General features: G+C 58.1%; 2 protein-coding genes across 9 annotated transcripts in view; one reads left to right on the top strand and one right to left on the bottom strand.

Annotated features, from left to right (window-relative positions):
- Positions 1–253: 253 nt before the first annotated feature.
- Positions 254–3,681, top strand: LYL1 (LYL1 basic helix-loop-helix family member). 2 transcript variants are annotated; one of them, XM_074338063.1, is made up of 4 exons: positions 254–625; positions 1,477–1,898; positions 1,982–2,073; positions 2,992–3,681. In XM_074338063.1, exons 2-4 carry the CDS (start codon positions 1,567–1,569, stop codon positions 3,405–3,407), a joined length of 840 nt encoding a protein of 279 aa, XP_074194164.1. In that variant the 5' UTR covers positions 254–625; positions 1,477–1,566; the 3' UTR covers positions 3,408–3,681. The 2 variants fall into 2 exon arrangements, with proteins under 2 accessions (XP_074194164.1, XP_019601781.2); XM_019746222.2 differs by having other exon boundaries at positions 255–625; positions 1,546–1,898.
- A 225-nt stretch (positions 3,682–3,906) lies between these two features.
- Positions 3,907–24,675, bottom strand: part of NFIX (nuclear factor I X) — a 94,003-nt gene continuing 73,234 nt past the window's right edge. For 3 of the 7 annotated variants that reach the window (XM_074338060.1, XM_019746212.2, XM_019746211.2), the window contains exons 7-11: positions 22,202–22,324; positions 20,078–20,253; positions 14,582–14,729; positions 12,335–12,426; positions 3,907–8,147 (exon numbers count right to left, since the gene is read on the bottom strand). In XM_074338060.1, the coding sequence (XP_074194161.1) occupies positions 8,133–8,147; positions 12,335–12,426; positions 14,582–14,729; positions 20,078–20,253; positions 22,202–22,324 (554 nt within the window). In that variant the 3' untranslated portion in view covers positions 3,907–8,132. The remainder of the gene's footprint in view (positions 8,148–12,334; positions 12,427–14,581; positions 14,730–20,077; positions 20,254–22,201; positions 22,325–24,675) is intronic. The other 4 variants (XM_019746217.2, XM_019746215.2, XM_074338062.1 and 1 more) reach the window with 2 other exon arrangements.

Below are 24,675 nucleotides of genomic sequence, written 5' to 3'. Positions count from 1 at the left end.
CCCCCATCAACATGGACATAGCTGGGGGTGTTCAAAGCTGTAGGCCAGATCCAAGCCACACAGGAGGCTACTGCTTCCCTGCCTCAGTTTTCCCTCTGCATGCACCTCACTCTCAGCTGTGCACTGGGGCTGGGTCCTTGGAGGGTCAGGGTCCCTCCAGTGATGGGGGAAGGGAAGGGAAGGCCCTGAGGGGTGAGGGCCACTCCTGACTGCCGGGGGCGGGGCATGAGGTTGCTCTCGGAGATCCCCGCCCTCCGGTTTCCTCCGGGGTCAGTCCGGCTCCTTATCAGTCTCAGCCAGGCAGCCAGGCCCTTATCTGCACTGGCCCAGCATCCTCCAGCCACTGCACCAGGGGTGAGAGGGAGGAAACCGGGCTGCCGGGGGCGGGGAGAGGGCAGGCCAGCCCGGAGCCGCTCACTTTCTCTCGAGGGACCCAGGCCCCTGCCCTGAGGCCCTTGGGAGCCTAAGAAGAGGTGAAGCCCAGACAGGGAGGCCAGCTGCCAGGGGCACAGAGTGAAGAGACTGGACGGAGCAAAGCCACGGAGCCTGGCCTGGAGCTGGAACCACATCTTGGCTCTGACCGACAGAGCCAGGGCACTCAGCAGGCAGCAGGACCAGCACAGGGGTAAGAGGGGAGCCGCATGAAGGTGGAGGATCCCCAATTCGCCTGCATTCATTCATTCATTCCTGCCTTCATTCATTCATCTATAAGAATTCACTGAGAGGCCAGGTCAGCTTCCCCAGAGACCTGCTAGGGAAGACAGGGAAGAGGGACTAGGTGTCCCCGATATTGCTGGGACACTCTAGGCCACGGGGCCAAGAGTGAACAGGGACATCTAAGCAGGGTGCAAAGGGGTGGATGCTGATGGGGCATGGGTTGGGGGGGGGTCACCAGGGCCAGGAGGATTGAGGCATGACTATTGTGTACTGAGCATGGGGTCACAGGGTTAGTGAGGTGGACACTTTCAGTGGGAGTGGTGATCATTGGAGTGATTATGGAGGTTGTTCCGGGTCTGACAGGGAGGCAATGGGAAAAGCCTCAGGGTCCTAGCTGAGGGCCATATGGTCCACCTGGGAAAGAAGGGAGTGGTCTGTGAAGGCCAGAGTCAATTATAGAGGGATCCCAAGGTCACACGGTGTCAATGAAGGTTGTCAGGATCAGATCTGAGGGTTACAAGGTCACCTTGGGAGCCTCAGGATCTGGCATGGGTTCCCTGCCTTGCCCCTCCCTACAGGCTCCAGGTGAGGGGATTCTGGAAGAAGAGAATTTGCGCAGGGGCTGGGCAGCTGAGTTCTTCACGGGTCACAAAGAGCTCAGAGACGGCACTGCTGGGCTCATTGCTGCACAGAATCTCATTGGGCACCTCCTGCCCTTGTATCAGACCCTCCTCCCATATTGTGGCAGTTTCTGGGCCTACGCTTCTACCTGCCTTTGCCCACTGAACTGTCACCTCACCACTATCCCTTCCATTGGAGGGCTCTGCTGGACTAAGGGAGTGTGTGGCATCTGATCCTCCTCCCCACTGGCTTCCTTCCCTTCCACAGGTGAGCACCCCCTTGGGGTCCATGTGCCCGCCCCAGGCCCAGGCAGAGGTGGGCCCCACCATGACTGAGAAGGCTGAGATGGTGTGTGGCCCCAGCCCAGCGCCTGCTTCTCCCCCAAAGCCTGCCTCCCCTGGGCCCCTGAAGGTGGAGGAGTTGGGCCATGGAGTTGCCTCATCCCCCAGGCTGCCCCCTGGCGTCCCGGTGATCAGTCTGGGCCACACCAGGCCCCCAGGGACAGCCATGGCCACCACGGAGCTAAGTGCCCTGCGGCCCCCGCTGCTACAACTCTCCACCCTGGGAAGCACCACAACCCCTCTGGCCCTGCATTACCATCCTCACCCCTTCCTCAACAGGTCAGTGGGGGGCTGGGGCCTGGAGGCAATCCAGGGCCAGGGTCCTTGCCCACAAGGCATTAGTGACCCATGAACCATTACAGCTTCTACATTGGGCCGGCAGGACCTTTCGGTATCTTCCCTAGCAGCCGGCTGAAGCGGAGACCAAGTCACTGTGAGCTGGAACTGACCGAGGGTGAGTGTGGGTTTGTGTCGGCGTGGGGCCCATGTCTGTTCCACACCTTTCCACAAAGAGAGGTGTGCGCACACACACACACACACACACACACACACACACACTCACACACACACAGGACAGCCCACACAGGCTCAGTACTCATGTTACACCCATGCACAAAACCAGTCCCATGGCCAGTCCCACACAACCACAGTCACCCAACAAGCCATAAAGAGTCTTGGCAAACAGCATGGCACAGGGGCCACAAAATGACAGCTCCACTCGAATGCACAGCCACCCAGGAAGCAGCTACACAACAATCACTATGCAAGAGACACCCACGGGACCACAACCACACAGGAGACAGCCACACAACCACAGCCACTTAGGATCATGGCCACACAAGAGTCAGCCACACAACCACAGCCATGCATGACCCAGCCACATGGCAACAATCACACACAACCACAGCCTTTTAGACAGACCATGAGTCACACAGCCACCTGCCACACGGACAGGACCACAATCACAATAAGAGTATCTCTCAGACCCACGAACTCCATTCCCACCCCCGGCCCACAAACAGGGGCACACCCAGAATGAGAACTACAGGGACGGCTTCCTAGACTGGCAGCCACAAGGAAACATTTCCCTGGGGAACCTCAGCCAGTGACATAAAGATGCAGACAGTCAGAGGTACAGAGGTCCCAGCTGTCTGCATTCTGAACCTGTCCTTGTCTAGGTGGCTCAGGATGAGGGGCGCCCAGGGTTGTTAACTGGCAGGGGAACCACACACAGATCCTATACATGGATCCTTTGGGTGGAGAAAGCCCCAGCTCACCGCCTGTGTGAAGTTCCCACCAGGGTGCTGGGTGCCTGAAGCGACGGCATGAGGGGGAGCCCCCTTGGCGACAACCCCGTCCCTGCTGTCCACAGGGCACCAGCCCCAGAAGGTGGCCCGGCGTGTGTTCACCAACAGCCGTGAGCGCTGGCGGCAGCAGAACGTGAACGGCGCCTTCGCCGAGCTCAGGAAACTGCTGCCCACGCACCCGCCGGACCGGAAGCTGAGCAAGAACGAGGTGCTCCGCCTCGCCATGAAGTACATCGGTTTCCTGGTGCGGCTGCTGCGAGACCAGGCGGCTGCTCTGGCCGCAGGCTCCACCCCTCCCGGGCCCCGCAAACGGCCGGCACACCAAGGCCTGGACGAGGGTGCCCGCCGCGGGCCGTGTCGCCGGGCAGAGGTGGTGGTGCGCCCTCAGCCAGCGCCCCAGTCTAGCCCCGATAGCAGCCCCGGTGGGGCTGCCCGGCCCATCAAGACGGAACAAGCGGCTATGAGCCCGGAGGTGCGGTGACCTCTGAGGTGTTGCCTCTGAGCCGAGGGGCACTGGGAACTCAGCGCAGGGCCATCGAGGAAGGGGCGGACCACGCACTGGGCCTGCTCTGGAGCGAAGTCCCCCGAAGAGGGACCAGTCAAGACGTCCCCTTGAGGGGAAAGGGCCAGGGGTCTGTCGCCCCCTGGGGCCCTGCAGACCTTTTTGTCACCTAACGCCCACTGCAAGTGGCCTTGCCCGCGTCCCCCTCCCGGAGGCGAGGTCCAGGAACCAACATGGCAGAGAGGTCATCGGACCCAAGTGGTGCCTCTTTTTTGCGGGCTGGGGCGGAGGTCACCGAGAGGTGGGGAGGGGCCCGGGAGCCTTCCCCTTCTCGCTAGCAGACTCAGGAATATACGCACCTCGACGGCGTCAGCAGCGCTCTTGGCGCGTGAAAAGAGGCACAGAGTCCGCGTGGGGCCCTATCCCACCTAGCCCGACCCGGCCCCGCACGATCGCGTTAGCGAAGGCTCAGGCGCTCTTGCTTTTGTTTTTCTTTATTTCTTTATTTCACATACACATTAGCCATTCAATGGAGAAGCCGGAGAGTCAGGCAAAGATGGTATAACAGAAGCGCAGTGACGGGGGCGGGGTTAGGGCGGGGCGGAGAGGGGACAGACGGGCTGGCTGCCTACTTGCATTCCGCTAGGACACTGAAAACCCAGAAAACAAAACAGACAGTAAACTACCCTTGTTTCTTATGTATCTCAGTGCAGAGACGGGGGTGGAGGGCAGAGAGAGGGGGAGACCAGGCTGAAGGAGGAAGGGGGGGACAGGGGGCGCTAAGGGGAAGCACACCAAATCCATTAGTACTATATATAGAGATACTCGTATATACTGCGTTTCTTAGCCTAAGAAGAAACTTGTTTGACGGGACGGGCGGCCTTTGCGGTCCGCGATGCTGGTGCTGGTCGGGCGCACGGATCTCCCGGGAGGGGCCGAAACGGGGCTGGCCCAGGCTGGCTTGCGGGGGGAGGGGGGGCGCCCCGAGGGTGGGTAGGTGGGGGGAGCAGAGGTGGGGCTGGGGTGCCCCTTGGGCTCTCGATTGGGGGACGAAAGTTATCGTGACTTTATTGCTCCTTTATTTTCTTTCGTGTGTGTGTGTGTGTGTGTGTGTGTGTGTGTGTGTGTGTGTATCCGTTCAGCACGGTCGGGGTGGGGAAGTGGTGGGTCGTCTGAGCCACCCGACCCCTCTGGGACCCAGAGCGCGGCGTCCGCTCCGCCAGCACGGGGGTGAGAAGAAGGCACTAGGTCGGCCGGCCAGCGCGGGGGTGGGTGTATAAGGCAGTCAGTCGACAGGGCTGGTTTCCGGGTGGGGTGGGCTGTGTGCGGGCCGTGTGCGTGCGTGCGGGCGGGCGCGGGCCTGGGCGAAATCGACCTGTCAGCTTGGCTGGTCCTGTCCTGGAGCTTCCAGCCTTTCCCGTGCTCCCCGGAGGGTAACGGGGGTGGGGATAGGGTGGGAGGAGTGATGTTGAGTCGGGGGCGCCGGGGAAGGCGGGGGAGGAAACTACCAACTTGCTGAGCGCGCTCCTGATAATGCTGGTGTGGGTCAAGTTGGCGTCTGGCTCAAAGAAGGGCGCTCGAAGCGGAGAGGGAGGGGAGGGAGGGGACATTTGTTCGTTGGCATTGACCTCTGCGGGGGAGGGGCTGGGGACCCCCGCTGCTCCCCCGTGCCCGGAAGGGGATGGGGCGAGGAGGGGGCGCCGGGCCCCGGGGATGGGGCGCCCGAGGAGACCCGCGGCCAGAGCAGCCCCGCCGCCGGGCGCACGCCGCTGTCCCGTTCCGTTAAACTCAACAAAGAAGGGATATGCGTGTTCCTAACAAGTGCAGGATATTTAATTGATTCATAAACTTATGTATAATAGTTTGTGGGTTTTTTAAAACGTACTTTATAATGTAAGAAGCACCAGGGTTTTTATGTTGAATTATCTTAAAAATAATTTTCTCTCGTCCTTTTCCTTTTTGATTTTGTGTTGATTTTTTTAAATGTCGAGGTGTTTTTATTTTTTTAACTCTAAAATGTGAACGTTTCCTTCAGCCCTCCCACCGAAACCGAGAACGAACGACGAAACAAATAAAAACCCCAGATCATCCTTGTCAACGCAGGAAAACGACTTAAAAAAAAAAACAACTGAAAACGAACAAAAAAAAAAAAAAAAAGGAAAAAACACTCAGCTTTCGTTATCCCCGCGAAGGGCGGGGCAGGCCCGGTTCTTTTAGCGTCCCCAGAGCCGCGAGGACATTACAACAAAAATAGAATTTTTTCTTAACAATCTCTTAACATACAAAGATAGGAAAACTCTCTGATGCATTGCACTTGGTTCAATGAAAAAAAAAGTTCATTTCCCCCATATATATTTTTGTGTTTTTTTTTTTCTCTTCTAACACGTCCCCACATCTCCTGTCGCCCTCGTCGCCACTCGCCTGCCCCTCACAACGACTCATGGGAACGGAGCGGCCCCCACCCCCCTGTCCGCCGGGGCAGCCCCGCCGGCGCGCTCCGTCCCGGCCCAGCTGGCCTGCAGCTTCCGACCTCGCCGGGGCGGGCGCCCCGCAGACCCCGGCTCCCGCGGGCCCGCACGCCCGCAGCCCCGATTGTCTTCGAGGGAAGGGGCAAATGTGGCCGGGCGGGGGGGGGGGGTCCCTTCCACTCCCCTCTCAGCTCTGACCCTGTTTAGCCAACCAAACTGAAAAATCATTGCACTTTGACCGCGCGTCACGCCCGGCCCACCCGGCCCCCCACCCCCCACCCTACTCCCTACACCCTCCAGGCTCCCGCAGGATCCACAGCCCCCGCTTCTCAGTCCCGGTCCTCCCTGAGGGCTGCACACGGATGGGGAGAGGGCGTTTGCTCAACTTCCAACAAAAGCCACCCTTGGGGCCAGCCACCTTGTGGCTTCCAGCTGGGGAGGAGACCCCACCCGCTGGCCCCCTCTGCCCCAGGTGAGGGTCCTTCTCCCCTCCCCAGCCAGCTCCCTCGCCTGCTTCCTTCCCCAGGCCTACTCTGCCCACAGCCTCACACACTAGATTCACAATAAATAAAGCCCATAACCCACCCCTGCGGTGCAATGTTGGGTTGATTGACTTTCGGAGGATCCTGACCTGTGTTTTGTGTTTTCATACGGTTAAGAAAGAGAGAGAAAGAGAGGCACAAGGACTTAGAAGGGGGCCAAGGAGGGGGAGATGCAGGGAGGAAGGAGTAAGGCACAGAAAGACAAGCCAGAGGGGCCAAGTCACACCCTGGAGCCGGGCTGGGCGTGCTCGTGCTCCCTCCCTCCCAGGGGGGGGCTTCTGAAGACCCTCTGGAGAGACCCCCAAACCTTCCCTTGGGGGAAGTGGGGGCTACAGTGGGGGGAGCTACTTCCTGTGGTGTGTTACCAAATTGTTCCCAAGTTGCTCAAATGGAGGAGTTCTTAATTGCAACAGCAAAAGACCCGAACAATGAATGCCCCACCCCGAAATAAAGAGTAAAGACATTACAGCTGAAATCCAGAGAGAAGTGGCCATGGGGGCGATATGGTGGGAAAAGTTGGGGAGGGGGACAGAGAAAGCTTCAAAACACTTTTGAAAAAGGACGACACCCAACACCCTCCAAAGGAACTGAAAGTGGGCGAGCAGGACGCCTACCTAGCGCAGGTGGCGGCTTAGCAGAGGGCAGCGGCGGCTGCCTGATCTTCTCGCTCAGATCCAGGGTCCCCTTTCTGCTCCACTCTCCGGGCCCGGCCACAGCAGGGCTGTCTGCATGAGGGGCAGGGGCAGGGACCAATGGGGTGTCGAGAGGGCACCTGCATGCGGGCTGGGGTGTGGGGTGACCTGGGACTCATCTCCCCTCACTTGGGCCACAGCGGGAGAGTGACCGCCCCAGCCTGCCAGCAGAGAGAGAAGAGGGGGCCTGTCCCAGGCTGCGACGGGACCTTCGAGAGCATTCTGACTTTTTTCTATGGACTGTACAGAGGGGTCTGGGGCTCAGGGAACTACCCCCGTGGCTCAGGGTGGGGTGGCAGAACACCCTCCATTAAGGGAGGACGAAACTAGCTCCAGGGGACGCCCCCTGTCCACCCAGGGGTCTTCTAGCCCAAGGGTGGGGCAGGGGAGTGCGGAGGTCACGCTGCCACGCCCAGTCCGGAGCAGCTAGGGGAAGAAGCCAGAGGCAAAGGTGGTCTGGGAGGGCTGGGGCGGGGTCTGGAGGGGAGGACCCTCTGGATCTGCACCCCTCATCTTTACAAGCTGGTCCTCTGAGCTCCCTAGTGAAGCTCCGGCCCCAGTCGAGGGTGGGATTCCCCCAGGAAGGACGAGGATGGGGTACAGGCCCCTTCGGAACGGTGCTGGTTGCTTTGTTTGGGGATTTCCTTCCTTCCCCAGAAGGCCAGGATGGGATGGGGAAGAAGGCAGTTCTGCTGCATCTTTTCTTTCTTTCTGTCCTCTGCTTGGCAGAGTCCGTTTTGCATGTTTCTTTCTGCTTGGCTGCTGGTGCACAGCTCCGCTGAGACCTCTTCCGAGGGCTCTCTGAGAACTGGGCTGCTTCGGGGGGCCTGCAGGGGTCCCTGGGCTGGAGGAGAGAAGGGCTGAGTGGCTGACGACGTCTAATTTTTGCTTTTCGGTGGGACTGGGCTGGGCTGGGGGATTATTTTCCACGTCTCAAAATTTCTTCTCCCCCCGTTTGAGGAACCTCTTCTTTTCATTTTGTCATTTCTTTTGTCGATCTTATCAGAGGAACCAGGACTGAAGCGGGACAAAAAAGAGGCAGTATTGAGAACAGCAGGGTCAGGTCCCTGCTCACTCCCACCTGGCCCTGTTACTGTAGGTGGTGCCCAAGGCCCCTGGAAGGTTTAGCTCCAGTGGAGGAAGGGACACCAACATACCATGCAGAAGTACGTCCCCATTCTATTGGTCCCTCCTGTGGGAACCCTGCCCCCCCAAAATACCCTGCCCCCCAGTGCTAGAGTCCAGCTGGCCTTCCCTTGGGCGCTGTGCCCAGCGGGTGGGACCCCTGTGGCTGGCGCTGGCACAGGCACAGACCTGCGATCTGGCCATGTTTCCAATTGTTTAGGTTTTTGTGTGGGTCCTGGAAGATGGGGTGGATGCCAGGCTGGAGCTTTTGTCCCCAGCAGTGTTTTCGGAGTGGGGTGGGGGTGGCCTAGCTTCTCGCTGAGTTTTCTTTCTGTCTCTTTGGATTAAAAGCAGAAATTCCCATCTGTACACCCCAGCCAAGGTCCCACAGGCTGAATGGCTGGGGAGAGGGGGACACCACATGGCTTCAGTCTCCAGCAGTGCTAGGCCTGTGGGAGGGGCCTGTAGACACCCACTCCTTTGATCCTCTGCCCTCACTCAGGGCAACAGCACTGGGGAAGGACCTGGAGGCTTCCTGGGGCAGGTGTCACTTCCCTTAGGATGCCAGCAGGGGGCGCCGCCTTCCCACAAACAGGCTTTGGTGGCCACTCAGCACAAAACATACCTAGGATGGACACCCACCGCAACAGTGGAATGCCTGGGAATCTCCTTTACCAAAGGCTCTGGCCCCACCTCGTGGCCAACGGCTGGGGGTGGGGGTGGGGCCGTCCTCTTCCATGGTCTACAGTGCCTGACCTGGGTACACCTGGTGGTACCCTTGGGGCAAAATCCCTGAAATGCATCCCAAGCTCTGGGTCACACACTCGGATCTGCAGGGGCATGCAGCGCTAACCACAGAGCACACAGCAGGACCTGACCTATTCTACCCTCACTCCAATGCTGCACAGAAGCAGGTAAAGAGAGGGTGGCTGACCTGCCTGAGGCCGCACAGGCTGAGCCATGACGCAAAAACAGGAGGAAGTTCAGAGGAGATGCTCCTAACTGCTGCATGTGGTGCTCACAGGGTCTGCGGTGGCCAGAATGCCCACACCCTGCCTAGAGCCAGGGCTGCCACATCACAGTGAGGGCCTGGGGCGGTGGCTACATCAGCCACCTTTTCAAAAGAAACTAAAAGTCCAGATAGAATTTCATGTGAAAATTTCTGATATTTAAAACATTTGTTTGGGTCACACAGATTATGCCTGCAGGCCGGACCTGTCCCTCAGGCTCTGGTTTGGGACCGCAGGCTGTTGTCCACAGTGAGATGGAGACACAGAGTTTTACAGTTAGAAAAGGCCTCAAAAATCATCTAGAACTTTCTGCAACAATGGAAATGTTCTCTATTTGTGCTGTCAAGTGTAGTAGCCGCTAGCCACGCGTGGCTTCTAAGCACTTGAAATGTGGCTAGTGTGATGGAGGGACTAAATTTTTCTCATTATTTTATTTAAATTTAAACAGCCACATGTGGCCAGTGGCTACCCCATTGTATGGTGTAGATGGAGGGCATTTGGAAACATGGGAGTTTGGGGTCATCACAGTGATTGGGGTGCTGTTGGTGCTTACTGAGTGGGCAGAGATGCTAAATTTCCTGCCACGTGCAGAACGACACGCACAGAGACCTGCCCAGAGTCCAACCCCATCAATGGCCAAAGGGAGGCTCACAGGGGCCTGGCAAGGCGTGAGAGAAACCCGGGCCTGGGCATCCCCAGTGTGGAAGGGGAGGGTCAACAGCCAGCTCTTGGGCTTCTGGTCCTGGACAGCAGAAGTGGGGAGCTGCCTGGGTGAGCCCCCTACCCAGCCTTGGTGCTCTCTGGGACCCCATTCCCAAGGGGAGGCTACACTGGAACCTTACACTAGTGCCCTGGCTGTGAGCTTACCCCTCCCCCTCCCTGTGAGGGGAAAGGCGGCTTGGGGACACCCAGGACAGCGAGGACCTGCTTGGCCCCTCTGCCCTTGGCTGACCAAGCCAACGCCCTATGCTGGCCCCTTTGGGGTCTCCTGAGCTGTGTGGCAGGGGGACAACCACCAATGCTCCCTCAGAGGAGGAAGACTTCTGTTACAGGCCTGGAATTAGGGACAAAGGCGGCTCCAATGGGGTCCCCAGCACCTCCCCACGAGTCCCAGGAATGGGGGATCTGCTGCCAAGCTCGGGGTGGCTTTTCTGCTCACCCCTCCCTGCTTCCTGAGCCAGGTCCAAAATTGATTAAAACTAAGTAAAAAGCGCTGCCCAGGGAATGACAAAATTGCTAAAATTTTCTTTTCTTCCCTCATTCTATTGTTCTCTCTCCATCTGGTGCTCCAGAGATCAGCTAAAGTCACTGGTTACTGTGGAAACCACCCCCCACTGTACCCCTGGCGCCCGCCCTGCCCGCTGCAGCCGCTTGCCTGCCCCCAGGCCCAAGGGCTCCCGGCTAGGCTTGTCCAGCTCTGGTCCCCCACCACCCCTGGACACACCTGCCTGCTTCGGGCTCAGGGCCCAGGCCCCTTGTGGGAACAACAGGGAGAAAAAGTGTTTCCCAAACTTGCTTCAAACTCTGACTTGGCCCCAAAGTCCAAGCAAAGTGAGCAAAGAAAGTGCAGAAGGGCGAACATATGGAGGCAGAAACGGGGTGAGCAGGGAGCTCTCGTGGCCCTGGTCCCTAAGAGCAAGACGAAAGCAAGCAGGGGAACACAGAACTGCAGGCAGCAAGCCGGCAGCAGGAGGGAGGGAGGGTAGGAGCGATGGAGCCCTGCCGCCTGGTGCCAGCCCAGAGCTGGGAGGGGAGGCCTGCCCGAGGTCCCTTCCTCTGGCACCCCCTCCTGCTCTCTGCCAGCAGGGCTCTCTCGGGCTCCCTGGCACAGAACGGAGGGGGCTGGCTCCAGCCCCTGCTCGGAGCCATTGTTTTTCTTCTCAACACCCCCAAGTTCAAGTTCATCTGGGTGTTACATCATGTCTGGTTGCTCCTGGAAACCAGACGGGTCAGACGTGACTCTGGGGAAAGGGGGTGGGAAGCTGGAGGGGGCTGAAGTTCTCCTCCCCTCCCCTCCTTGCCACTTGGGAGCTCTGAAGTTTGAAGTTTGACAAAGTTTTTGCTTTTTTTTGAGGGAGGGAAAGGAAAAGGGAAAAAAAAAACCCTCAAACCACACATACAAAACTTCTATCCACCAACTTTCTCTGGACTCAGGCCTCAGAGCAAAGAAGAAGCAGGAGCTGAAAGAGGTGGCCCAGGGCTCCGGGCCCAGGCGGATTTCCTGGGACTAAGGAAGCCTCCAAGGCCCTGGGCTCACAGGACGGTGTTTTTGTAAAATGTGCAAAAAGAAGCCCCACACTATAAAAGCTGCCTCTACACTGTTCCTGAGGAGAGTCCTCCCTGTGCCCTAAGGGTCCTGGGCTCTGTAGGCTATTCCCAGCCTCTTGGGGACAGGCATAGGAAAGGGGGGAACATATGTGCGTGTGCAGATACCTATGCAATGCGGGGTCCAGGGGCATCCAGCAGGAGAGCTGGGGGGTGGTTGGGTATTTCATTGTGAGAACTGTGGGGCAGATGGGAGCAGGATTGCAGACTCCTGCAGTCTGGCTGCCATTCTAACAGGATTCACAGGGACTTGGAGGCGGGGCCTCCAGGGCGGCAATGGGCCTTGCCCTGCCCTTGGTGCCAGAATCTCCAGGCACGTGGCCCACCAGAGTGGCTTTGTCCCTCCTCCACCCCTCGCCCAGCCCACCCAAAGCCAGGAAAAAGGGGAGGACAGGGGCCAGGGCTTCCAGTGGAGGAGAGCAACGGGGCAGATGCTATCCTCCTTCTGATGAGGACTCTGGCGTCCATCTTTGCTTTCACTACGCCTAGCGCTCTAGCCTTGGGTCCTTGGTCACTTTCTCCAAGTCAGGGGTTGTCGGAGCTAATTATCCAATTAGCTGATTAGCCGGGGTTCCTGGGGACTGCCTGAGGAGGCAGGCTCAGCTGGCCTTGCAAAAGCCTGGGTCCTCTAGCCCTGCCCCAGCCCCTTCTCCGGGACTGGCCCTAAAGACCCTGGCCTCTTCCGTGATACCAAGATGCCCCCACCCTGGCCTGCTCCCCCTGTGCCTGCCTCCACACTCCTACCTGAGACTGCTGTGGGATGTTCAGAAAGTTGCCGTCCCGGGGTCCGATGCTGACAAACCGGTTGGCAGAGGAGGCGCCTGTCGTTGCGAATGCTGTGGGGAGCAGGGGAGAGAGGAAGAGACCCTGTGAGGCCTTGGGGCCCACCTGGGCACTGCCCTTTGGGGCTGCTGAGAGAGGGAGAGACCGGGTTAGACCATGCTGCCCAGCCTTAGGCTGGTGGCGGGAAGGACAGGCCAGAGGGGCCCCCTCATCCTCTCACTGACCTGGAGCACAGTGTCCCCCAACCCTGGCACTCCGCCTCAGCCAGGCGTCTTCTTTCCTGCCCAGGGATGAGGGAGGGGCCCTGACGGCTTCAGCTGAGGTCCCATAGACCCAGTGCTGTCCCCTAACCAGGCACTGGGCAGGGCCAGAGATAACCCTCCTCCTGAAGGAGGAGGGTTAACCCACCCCAAAGGGGTGCCCTTGCTTTCCCACTGGCCCTCTTGGAGAAGAAGGAGCTTGGGGGAGTGGGAGTCTGGCGGACTGGCCCCACCCTGCTTGGGGAAGGCCATCTCAGCCAGGCCACCTCTCCAACAGGGGCAGTTAGTTGGGTTCTGTACCACTTACCATCCTGGGCAGTACCAAGGATTGGACTGGTGGCTCAGGGAACTTGAAGGGGCCCAAGGGAGGTCTAGCCTGGGTGGGATGGGGTCAGAAAGGGGCCTAGGAGCTGGCTGCCAGCGCAGGCCCAGGGGTGGCAAAGCTCAGGCCTGGCAGGCATTCTCCTCCTCTGATGGATGAGTCAGTTCCTTTGGTCCTGTGGTCTCCGGAGCCCAAGATGGGCCAAGGCTCAAGAGGGGGAGGAGGCTGGAGAGCCTGGCAGAATCCCCAGGCTTGGGTGCCCAGGGGCAGCTGTTCTGGGGCCTGAGGGAGCAAATGAGCCAAAGACCCCTGAGCTCTTCTCGGGAAGAGCTTGGGAAGCTCCTAGGGGTGAAAATGGGCCCTGCACCCCAGTAGGGAGGACACCCCCAGAGAGGACAAGGAGGGCCAAAGGCTGCCTGGGAGCCCCCCCCCCATACCCCACCCTGAACCAGATATACCCCAGGGACCCCACGCTCATTAGATTGTATCCAAAAGTGCCTCCCAGGCAACCTGTAGCCTGGTCTCCCTCTCCCACCCTGCCCACCTCCAATGACCATGACCATGACTGGATGTCTTATGGCAGATGCAGATGGGAAGATGTCATGAAGAGGATGGAGAGGGGGAAAGAACTCAAACCATGAGAGAGAAGGCGAGACAGAGAGCGCAAGACGGAGAAAAGTGGTGAGATGGGCCACCCCTCCCACCACTGCCCCGGAAGTCCTGGCCTGCGGCCTGCCAGCCCCCAGAGTGCCCAAAGCGCTGCCCACGCCCTGCCCGCAGACGGCACGCCGCCCACCCTCCACCTTTCCTGTCCCTCACATCGTCGGGTCTACCTTGGGCCTCCCAAATCAGATTTTTCTCTTCCCTTGGACAAAAGTTGTCATTGGTTTAAAAAAAAGAAAAGAAAAGAAAAGAAAGAGAGAGAAAGAGATGAAGTAAGCCAAGGCCCAGAGTCCTCCCTTGTCCTTGGAACATCCAACCACGGGAAGGAATTGAGGGAGGGGAGAGGGATGGGAAGGGAAAAAAAAAAAAAAAAAAGAGGAACAACGAGAAACCAAATGTGAGACTGAAGGGGTGGGGTCAGGGGCTGGCCTGCTGTACCTTTAGAGGCCTGAGGGCCCTGAATGGAGGGGTGGGGGGCACGGCAAAAAGGGGATGGTGGTGGCGTCGCCTTGTGGTCACATTTAATTTTCTTGGTGTGGGGGCACGACAAAACAAAAAAAAAAATCAAAAAACAAAACGAAAAACGAAAAAAACAGCAATCAGGCATGAAGATGGCATGGCTGCGCCTCCCTGTCCCCTCCCGTCCCAGCCAGCACCTGGCCTGTGCCCCACTGTGCTCCCCCTCCCGCCCCCCCAGGGACCTGGGCCAGGGGCCCAGGCTGGGAGCAGCGGGCAGGCAGGGGGGGCTCGTGGGGTGCTGGCTGGTGCGACTGAGGCCTGGGTGGCCGTGGTAGGGGGGTTCAGCTCTGCTCTCATCCGGGTGGGAGGCTCCGTGGCGCTCTGGGTTGGGAGGGATTTGGTGGTGGTGGGCGGGGGTAGGGGGGCTTTTCTTTTTGCAGTAGAGACTGTTTAGATGGGCCGGGGACGCTGGGCGTTGTGGTTTCGGTTTCATCGTCCACTTACAAGGTGATGGAGGAGTCAAGGCGGCGCCGTCTGGGGCAGTGCTGGTGGATTTGGAATCAGGCATAGGAAGGGGCACAGGTCTGGCCACTGGAGGCGGCGGCGGTAGCAAAAATGACCCCGGGACTTTGCCCTGGCCGCTACCGTTGGGCTGCGAACAACATAAATAGAGTGACGCATGAAGGCACATCACACACAGACACACGCTCCCCTGCGCGGCCACGCCAGCTCGCTCCTGAGAGCCGGCACTCCCGGCGGAAGGTGCAGGACAAGGTCCTCTCCTCCAGGACACGGGGTGCGTGAGGGTGGGAGGCCTTGATTTGGTCTCTCAGGTGTTTCTCTCTCTTTTTTTTTTTTTGTGATCTTTTGAAGTTGTGGGAGGAGGAAGGGGGGTGTCCGACGGGTTGTTTGTTATTTCTTAGGGAATGTGTTTTAGGTACCAAAACGTGCCACCTAACCACAGAGCAGCTGCACTTAGAACTCTCATGCTCCTGAAGACATCTAAAGGCAGGAAAGATGTACCAGCTTGCCCTCTCCCTTCTCCCTTGTGTCCCCTGAAAACGCACACGTGCCCCACTCTGCGGGTCCGTGGGGTGGGGCCAGCTGACTCAACTGAAAACGGCAGGCTTGCCATCACCTGCCCCACATCAGGGCGGGGAGTGGGGGAGGGGGGACACACGCGCTGGGCACTAGGGGACTCTCCCTCAGCTCCAACAGCCTGAGGATGGTAGGGCACTGGCCTGTATGCTACAGAAGAGCCCAGGAGGATCGTCCATTGCTGCCACTCCAGTTCCCATGAGGTTCTTCAAGTGGATTTCCTTGTACAACTCTCTCAGAAGCCAGGGATGCCTGGTCACTAGATCCACTCCTTGTCCTTTATTTCCTCTTGTGCCCCAAATTCCAATTTCCTCCTCCAGTCCCTGTATGTGGCCTTGCGTGCCTCAGCCTTTGGGCTTCTGGTGCCACAGGTGCCACAGGGGGTATAAAGGTCCCCAGCCTCTTGCAGGCACAGCTTCCCTAGAGAGACCTCCCTGGAGTTCTGGGCACACTCCTCTCCTGCTCTGGGCAATATCCTCCAGGACCACCGACAGCCGGAGCTCTGGCTGCAGACTGGCTCCTATTCCATGGGGCAAAGCTCTGCCCTCCCAGCCAGCCAGGTGCGAGAACTTGGGAGGCTCCTGTTCTACTTCTGCTGGTAGGCAAGTCCTGTGGAGCCCCTCTTCATGTCTCCAGTCAGCCCACCTTTCTGTCATCACTGGTTTTGCATGGACTATGACAGTGAAACGCGCAAGGGGTCTCTTCTATGCCAACAGTGCTCATCAGCTCAGTGCCCTTGGCGCCCGGCTCTGTACCAGGTGCTTTACTCAGTTTTTGTTTGGGGGCACTGGCCATGTCTATAGACATTTTGGTTAGCACAACTTGTGGGGTGCTACTGGCATCTAGTGGGTGGAAGCAAGGGATGCTGCTTAACATCCTACAACACCCAGGACAAAAGCTCTTGGTCCAAATGTTATCAGCGTTGTGGCTGGAAACCCTGCTGCAAGGGCAATTCTATTCTCCCCCTTTCACAACCAGGGAAATTGAGGCTCTGAGCAGCGAAGTGGTTTATCCAAAGTCACCAGCTGGAACTGGCTAGGCCTGCCATTCACAGCCATGTCCTTCTGACTCCAGGGGTCCTATCAATTCTCTTCAGCAGGTTCATCAATCCTCTTCCCCAAATCCAAAGGTGCTCAGACTTCTCCCATCCCCTGAAACCTTCCACAGCTCTGACTGCATCTGATATAAAATACGATCTCCCGAGTTGGGCATCCAAGGCCCCTATGGTGGAGACCAATGGGGTCTCCCAGCACGCATGCCCCATACTCCCTTCCCCCAAGTACTTCCCATTGCAAACTGACTGGGGCTTCCAAACACAGCCGAAGCAACTGGGCTGCACGCTTGCTCACTGCAGAACCCTGTCTGGAACGCCCTTTCCCACACCCTTCAAGGCCTGCTCCAAGAACACTGTCCCCAATGTGGGGACCAGCCAGACTCCCTGAACCACCATCCATCTCTCTCTGCCCTGTTCTTCCAGGATGCTCTTGACCTCCATTAGAGCCTTAGAAACACACTGCCCCCAGGTTCTCCAGAAAGCCACAGAATGTCACCACTGTGTGGCCCAGGCGTGCAGCATTTAAGTCCCTCTGACTGAGTTCAATAGACAAGTCCATCCTGCTGAACTTTAAAACCACAGAGCCCCATGGCTGACCAGTGTAGGCCACGCCCTTCTGAACTCTGGCCATTCCACCCATTGTCCTTCATATCTAATGACCAGCATAGGTCTGACACTGTCTCTCCAAATGGTTCCCCTGACTTGATCCTTCCTGCCTATTCAGAGGCCCCTGACAAAAGCAAGTAGTGGCTGCTGGTCCCTGCCTGTGTCCCAGGCTGGAGAACCCCTTTGTGCCAAGTGTCATTTTGGAAACAGACCATTCATTCCTAGGCACAGGCCAGAAGGATTTCCAGCTTTGCAGAGGTGATGCTGAGACACAAGAGGCAACTGTCTTCCTTCCTTTTTATAACCCATCTGATTCCTATCTCACTCTTCCATCAGGGCAGGAAACCCCACACAGATCATAGCCTCACTTCTCTCCAGGCCATCTTGAGCCTGGGCCCCTGGGGTGGGGGTGAAGGTGGGGGGAGGCTGGGGCACGGGGGCTTTCCAGATAGCCCTTGCTCCCACAGGGCAGCCTCTGCCTCCTCCTAGTCTCCAGGGTCTGTCTCCGCCCAGCGGGATCCATATCGCTAATCCCACCAATAAAGCTAATCCCAGCCCATATGGCAGGACATCGAACCTGCTGATTTACAGTATTCGGTTTCTAGAAGCAACTTCCAACCAGGTTAGGGTGTCACAGCTCTGGTTGGAGTACAAGTTGAGGTCTTTAAAATCTCAAGGTCTTGTGACTTTGCAACACCTTAAAACCTCGTGAGTTAAGAGCTAGAAGGAACCTAGAGGCTGGAGAGCTGCTTGCTTTCATCTGACAGATGAAGAGGCGGGCCAGGCTGCTCCCGCGTTGGTGATGGAGGCAGAGCTAGAACCAGGCCTCCTGCCTCCCAGAGTCACGCTCTCCTATTGGGCCGTGACTTCTCCATCGCATTCACTTGGCGGTCTCTTCTGTCTTTCAGAAATACAGCTAACCAGGCACCCTCTCTCTGCCCTTTGCAGGTCTTCTGAGTGGTGTCTCCATTTGGCCTTGGCTTTTACTGATGTGGTTCTTGTCAATCAGGGCCTTAGGCTGGGATCTGAGGACAGTCCACAGGGGAGCCCTTCTGCAAACCATCTGTAAAATTCTTGTGTGCATATATTTTTCTGCAAAGATGACCTGTAACTTCAAATTCTCATGGCAGTTATGAATTGACTCCCCTAGGCTCTTAGATCTGTGGCTCTCACAGTGGGTTCCCTGACCAAACGCAGCAAACACCATCTGGGAACTTGGGGAGAAATACAGATTCTCAGCCCCACCCCAGACCTGCTGAATCAGAATGAGGTGAGGCTCAGCCACCTGTGGGTTTGCGAGGAGTCCAGGTGACTGTTATACATGCAAAGACAGACCTACTGCTCCGGAGGCGGCCGCGGAGCGAGTGCAGCCGGTAGGACCATCCCCTGCTGCCCAGTCTCTCTCCTCCACAGCATGGTGCCATCTCTAGCCTCCTCTCAGAAGTGGGGCCCCCTGGAGTGGGCTCACTATAGACACCCCCTCCTCTCTTGGGCACAACAGACCACAAGAAGAAACCCAGAGAGGCTGCTCCCCAGCTGGGCTAGACTCCCTGTTTAACCAGGGTGGCTGTTTCTCCTCCTGTCTACAGTGTTTTGTCCACAGTCTACTCAGAGCAAGCACATGCCTCGAGAAGAGAACTTTCTAGGCCAAGTGAGATCCTAATTTTGAACAGTCAAGTCAAGGGAGAGGCTCAGGACCCAGCTGTCAGAATGCCCAGGGGACGGACTGGCTCTCTGGGCTAAACTGGTCCCCCAGGTTGGTCTCATTGATTCAAAAACCCCAACTGCCTCTGGAGGTGAGAAGGCGGGGTTCCTGGCCTCTGCTCCATACTCCAGACCCCAGGCTCCTTGGGGACTGGGAGTGGGGCTGGCAGTTCCCGTAGACACTGCCGGCATCTATGGAGGAAGTGCAGTAGTTGTCAGGGGTCACATTCGCTTTTCCCTGAATGCCCTTAAAAGTGAACAGAGCTTGTCCAGAGAGGCAGGCAAGGCTCTGAGTGTGCTAAGGAGCTGAAGAGCTAGCAAAAGAAACCCTCACAGGGCAAAGGGTTAAAGGAGCTGGAAAGCGGAAGGAGGGAGAGCAGGAGGGAGGGAAGAGGGAATGAGGAGACCCCTCCCCATAATCCACCAGCACTTAGCAAACTCCCACCCTGCACAGGGCACCCGGAGCTGGCACTGTTCTCCCTGGCGTCCTCTAGCATGGGTTTCTGACTGGCTTCCTCCACTGCGGTCCTTTGAGCCACCTCCCCACCCAACCTCACAGCCAGCAGGCTTCCAGGCTGGACAGGCTGCGGGAGACGAACTGGGCCTCTCAGAACGCAGCATACTGCTGGGGCTCCAGAACCTTCCCAGAGAGCACGAGACCACCGTGTTCCAACCCAGAGTGGTCTCCCTGGAACTGAGGACCACTATCCCATCTAGAGCGTTGCCTCTGGCCTACCACTGTCTGGGATAATTCCTTTGCTGAGCAATCCCCGCATTTCTGCTCATCAGTGACTGGACCCTAGGGCTCGTTGACATAGAAGGGCAGTGCCCCCCAAACCCCGCAGAGCACCACAGGAAGCCAGACTTTCCCAGGCTGAGGAGCAGGGCTTTGCTCCAGAACCATAAGCGACCTGGGAACCCCTTGTTGAGAGTCCTGCCAACAGGAGTCTCCATGACAGCCCCTGTGGACTGGGCCCTCTCACCCAGGGGTGATGATGCCCCCAGGGCACCCTGAGGTCTGTAGACATTCTTGATCATCATAACTGGGGAGAGGGCAGTGCTGCTGGCTTCCAGTGGGTGGGGGCCAGCACCCCAGTGCCCAGGATGGCCCCACACCACAGAGAGTGTACAGCCCCAAATGTCAAATCCTGAGGTTGGGAAACCTTGGTCTAGAACCTACCATGTTCTTGGCAGCCCTGAGGTTTAAGAGGGGTATTAGGAGGTAAGGGGCCTGGCCTAGGTTGGACAGCTCCCGGGTGCACTCCTGCTGGGGGAACAGAGACTGTAAGGAGGGCAAGGAGCCTGAACAAGGTGGGCCCAGCCGCTGCCCCCACCTTTCTGGACGGTAATGGAAAGGCCCCGGCAAGATACACAGACCCCTACCCCAGACCAGAAGGCTGAGGTGTTCGCACTTCTGGCTCTCTGCTGCTCCAGCCCCAGGTGGGCTCCTGGCTCTGGGGCCCTTTCCCTGTGACCCTGACACAGACGGACAGACGCAGAGATGAGCTGTGGCGGGGCTCCTGGGCCTCTGGACTCACCTGTCCAGTGGCCTGGCCCGAGCCATCTGAGCACACGAACTGCACAAACTCCTTCAGCGAGTCCTGCCCGTGGTGGTGGTGGTAGCGGATGGTCGGGTGCGTGAAGTACGGACTCGACTGCTGGATGATGGATGTGGAGGGGAAGTGCAGCGCTGACGCTGTGGCCCGAGGGCTCCCTGCATGCACATGGTCAGGAAGAAAAGGGCATCAGGGGATAGAAGATGAGGGGAACTGCTGGTCAGGGCACTGAGGATCCAGAGAAAAAGGGAAAATGGGCAGGAGCAGGGCTGGGACCAGGGTCAGGAGAGCCAGGCTCTGGTGCGAAAGTTGAAATGGTGCCAAAAAACCCAGTAATCAAGGTAAATAACATTTTAATGCAATATTTTTTAAAAAATCAAATTGGCAAACGAGGGCCTGCACGCCAGCTGCTTGTCTTCATAAATAAAGTTTGATTGGAACCAGGACAGGGGTTAAGGGCAGGATCATGCAAGTGCAGGGTCAGTCCCTTCTTTTGTGTAAAATGTTGACTGTTTGCTCATTGTCTGTTTTTGCAATAGCTGTAATTTTTAAAAATACTGCATTACAACATTTTTTATCTTGACAACTGAGATTTCTGAGGCCCCCTGACATTTGGTGCCGAAAGTTAGTAACTTATTCCCCTCACCCTGGTCCAGGGCTTGGGTGGGAGCCTGGATCAGGGAGGAGAGGAGGCAGACATGACCCCACACCTGTGCAGGACAGGCCCCCGCAATGCACACACATGGCTCCTGCATGTGAGCATGTGTGCACCTGGCCACTGCTGCGCAGGCCACATTCCTGTGTGTTCAGCCCTATCACACTCACACATGCATCCTTACACACCAGACCTCGCACACACGATCCCACCCCGGCAGTGGCCCCAGCTCCTCCCCAGCCATCCTCCCCCTCCCGTCTGTTTTCAATCAGCTTGCTCTTGCTCTCGGTTTCATTAGGGGGCTGAGGAAACTTGGCTTCTCTCTGGAGTTCATAAAAGCTGAGTGGAGCTGGGCCTGCTGCCTCCCGCAGCCCAGGGCCTGGGCTCCCTGCCCCCACCTTGAGGCCACCACGCCCTGCCCCAGCGCAGGCTGCCTCTGGGCTCCCAGCCAGGAGGCCCTGAGGAGGAAACTGGGAGGGTAAACCTTGCTATTCTCTGTGTCCTATTGAAGGGCCCAGGAGACGGCGGGCCGACACAGGGCAGCGTCCAGAGAAAGTCCAGGCCTCTTTCTGCCAGATGGGTGCCGAGGGCAGGAAGGAGCAAGTGAGGGAGTGGCAAGGCTGGGCACTCAGCTCCCACAACTTCCTGCCTGATTCTATCCCCTCAGGACACCGAGGTGTTCTCCCCACCAAGCGCCTTCTCTGGACACTGAAGCGAGATCCCCCAAGTCAGTGGGCAGGCCCCGTTCCCAGGAGAGCAGCTCAGGTGCCACCTTTGGTCCTCTTGGCCCAGCCCTTCACTTCTGGAAATGGGCTGGGAGGCCCCAAGAAGGAAACCTGGGCTCCTCTGAGTGAACTTGTCAATCTGCGCCCCACACCAATCTGGGTTGGTTCTAGGAAACCAGACCCTGGGCTTGGCCAGGAGCTGGGAGAGAAGAGCTGAAAGGAGGGCAGAGGAAGAAGCCTGAACTTTCCCACTCACAGCTGGCGGAGGAGAGGAGAATGGGGCAGGCCTGAGGACTCTGCAGTCCTCAGAAGACAGGCCTGTGCCTCACACAGCATACGTATGTACACACATCCACGCACACACACAAGTACACACTTATCCTGGCACCCATGTACGCACCCATGTGACACATACACCCAATGCATGCACACACACAGTACACGCACAAGCATACATACACATGTGCACATGGGGAGTGAGAAGCAAGTGGGAAGGTGCTTGGGAACAAAATGAGGAGGCCCAGGGGCCGGCTGGTGGCTGGTTCTCCAGCTGGTGCTGCAGTGGAAGGAGGGCCCATTCCCTTGCCCACCCGCTGCCATACCACAGCCCCCTCAGAGAGCTTGGGGCTGTCATTTGGGTGGACTCCGGCCCCTTCACCTGGCCAGCTGCCCCTCAGTGCTCGGCCACCTCCCCCATGGTCCCCTTCCGGGGCCCCCATTTCTCACCTGGTCTGACTCCAGCAAGCACAGGCAGCGGGTGGTGGGTGAAAGCCATGCGCGGGGAGCTGCCCTGAGAGGAGAGGGCACTGCAGAAGTCCAGCTTTCCTGACTTCTTTAGAGAAGCCGGGCCTGGGGGGAGGAATCAGCAACACAGGGCAGGTTTAACTGGGCCAGGGCGGGAGCAGGGGAAGGCGGGAAGCCAGCAGCTCACTCTTTCTCTCCTCCGCCCCCTCCCGGCTGCCCCTTCCCCCACTGTGCGCCTTCCTGCCTCCTCTGCCCCATCGGGCTGGCCGTGGGTGCTTCTCTGATAGGAGAGGAAAATGAGGCTCTTGGGAGCGCTGGGCAGGGAGTAAGTGGGGGGGCCCATCTTGCCCCCTGATAAGTGGATAACAAGCTGAGGGGACACAGATGAAAGGGCTCCAGGAAGGGCACTGGGGGCAGAGGCAGACAGGAAAGGTCTCCCTCCACCAGAGGACCCAGATGCTGGGTCATTTCAAGCCTTTATTTTGCTCTCAGAGCCAGAGATGGGGTGGCATTCAGCAGGAGACAGGGCCACAGCGAACTCTCCTCTAGGAGCCTGAAGATGCCAACCAAGGTCATCTCTGTGCCCAGTGGACACCATGTCCGAATGATGCTATGACAAAGCAGTGCCCCAGGGCCAGGTCCTCTAGGAGAGCTTGTCTCTTGCCTGGGCTGAGCCTCAAGGCCGTGCCCAGCCTGGGAGGGGTAAGGTGGACTCCGGGCAGATCTCCAGAGCTGCCATCTTGGAGACACAAATCAAGGCAGTTTGGGTGGGTGGGGGGGCTGCAGAACAGAGAAATAAGAGCCATCTTAACCACAGAGGGAAGAGGGTGGGGAGCGAACTCCCAGCCAGAAGAGGTGTTATCTGGCGGCAGCTGTGTGCCACCTGATAGCTGGCATGGTGAGGGGGGGGTGGAGTGCCCCCACCAGCTGTGCACAGCTGTTCCTGCTGCCGCACAGTGCCTCCCCAGCTGTTCCCAGTCCTGCAGCTGGGCTGCTTAATTGGCGATTTGTCTCAGCACAGGGAAACAACATGGGAAGGGGGTAAGGAGGAAAAGAGGGAAAAGCAAGGAAGCTGGGGTGCTGCAAAAGAATGTTGGGGGCCATGCATGGCAGGACTGATGGAAGGAGCAGAAATGATGGGCTCTACAGCAGACAGCCAAGAAAGGAAAGAGCAGGAGCCTGGAGGGGAGGGCTCCTTGGGAACCAGGTCTGGGCAGCAGTATCTAAGGGCCACCAACCTTGGTGGGGGCACGTGAGGCCTTGTGGAAGCAGTCACTTAATTGAGACCCTGGCTGGAGAGTCTTTAGGGCTTTCTCAACCCCTTCTCTCTGCACCTCCCGAGGTTCCTCAGGGAGGCATCTGGGCTATGCTGGCCCAGGTCCCCTCCTGCCACCACGAGATCCTGGAAGGGGCACCCAAAGTCATGTGGAGCGATGTCCCACAAAGGTGAGCCTCAGTGGTGGTCTAGAGCCTGTTCCCTCAGCCCAAGGCCTGGAGGCGAGCCCTCCTCCCCTCCTCCTAGGTACCGAGAGCAGAAGCTGATTCTGTGTCTGGGGCAGCAAAAAAGCAGGAGTGCTTCCCCCACCCTTCTGCCTTGCTTCTCCCCCAGCCCGGCCCTGCCCATCCACTTGGCCCTTCCCAACAGGGGCACATATGGAAAACACCAGGCAAAGCCCCCATCGGGTCAGACCCTCATCTTCCTGCGTTGAAGATCGAAGCCCCTGTCCCTAGGCCTGAGCAGAGCAGAAGTGACCTGTGTACATTCCACACACTCAGGGCTGAACTCCTCAGCCCCACATCTCAAGGACACACACAGGCTGCACCACCAGTGTGTAAAGCAGAAGTATCCTGCAGCCAGCCTCCTCATACACACCTGCACACACACAGGCGCAAACACACACACACACACACACACACACACACACACACACTACTCCTTCTATTCCACCTGGGCTCTCCCGGTGAGCCCACGCCTCCTATCAAGACCGGAAGTGACAGTGGGTGGGTTCGCTAGGAAGAGGGTGGTCTGTGGGGGTTTGGAGGACTGAAGACAATTCCCCTCACTCTTTACTCTGTGAAGCCGGGCTCCTTAGACCAGTAGCTCTGAGCTTGGTCAGCCCAGGGAGATTCTGTCCCCTGCTACCTGTGGGACATTCAGCAATGTCTGGAGACATTTTTGGCAGTCACACCTGGTGTGTGTGGGGTGGGTGCTACTGGCATCTAGTGGGTGGAGGCCAGGGCTGCTGCCCAACACCCCAGAGTGCACAGGACGCCCCCCCACCCCCGAGAATGCTCTGGCCCCAAATGTCAGCAGTGCTCAGGCAGAGAAACTGCTTTAAACCACAAAGACCATAGGGTTGGAGCAACCTTTCTAGAAAAATACCAAGAGAACCAAGCTAAGAAGGCTCTGAAGAGGCCATAGCCCCCACTTCTTCCCGCCAGAGCAGAGTGGACTC

Source organism: Rhinolophus sinicus, linkage group LG07 (genome assembly GCF_036562045.2).
Source record: "Rhinolophus sinicus isolate RSC01 linkage group LG07, ASM3656204v1, whole genome shotgun sequence".
In the NCBI taxonomy this organism is placed as follows: Eukaryota; Metazoa; Chordata; class Mammalia; order Chiroptera; family Rhinolophidae; genus Rhinolophus; species Rhinolophus sinicus.
The sequence above is the reverse complement of the archived record's forward strand: the minus strand, read 5'-3'. Positions and strand labels throughout refer to the sequence as shown.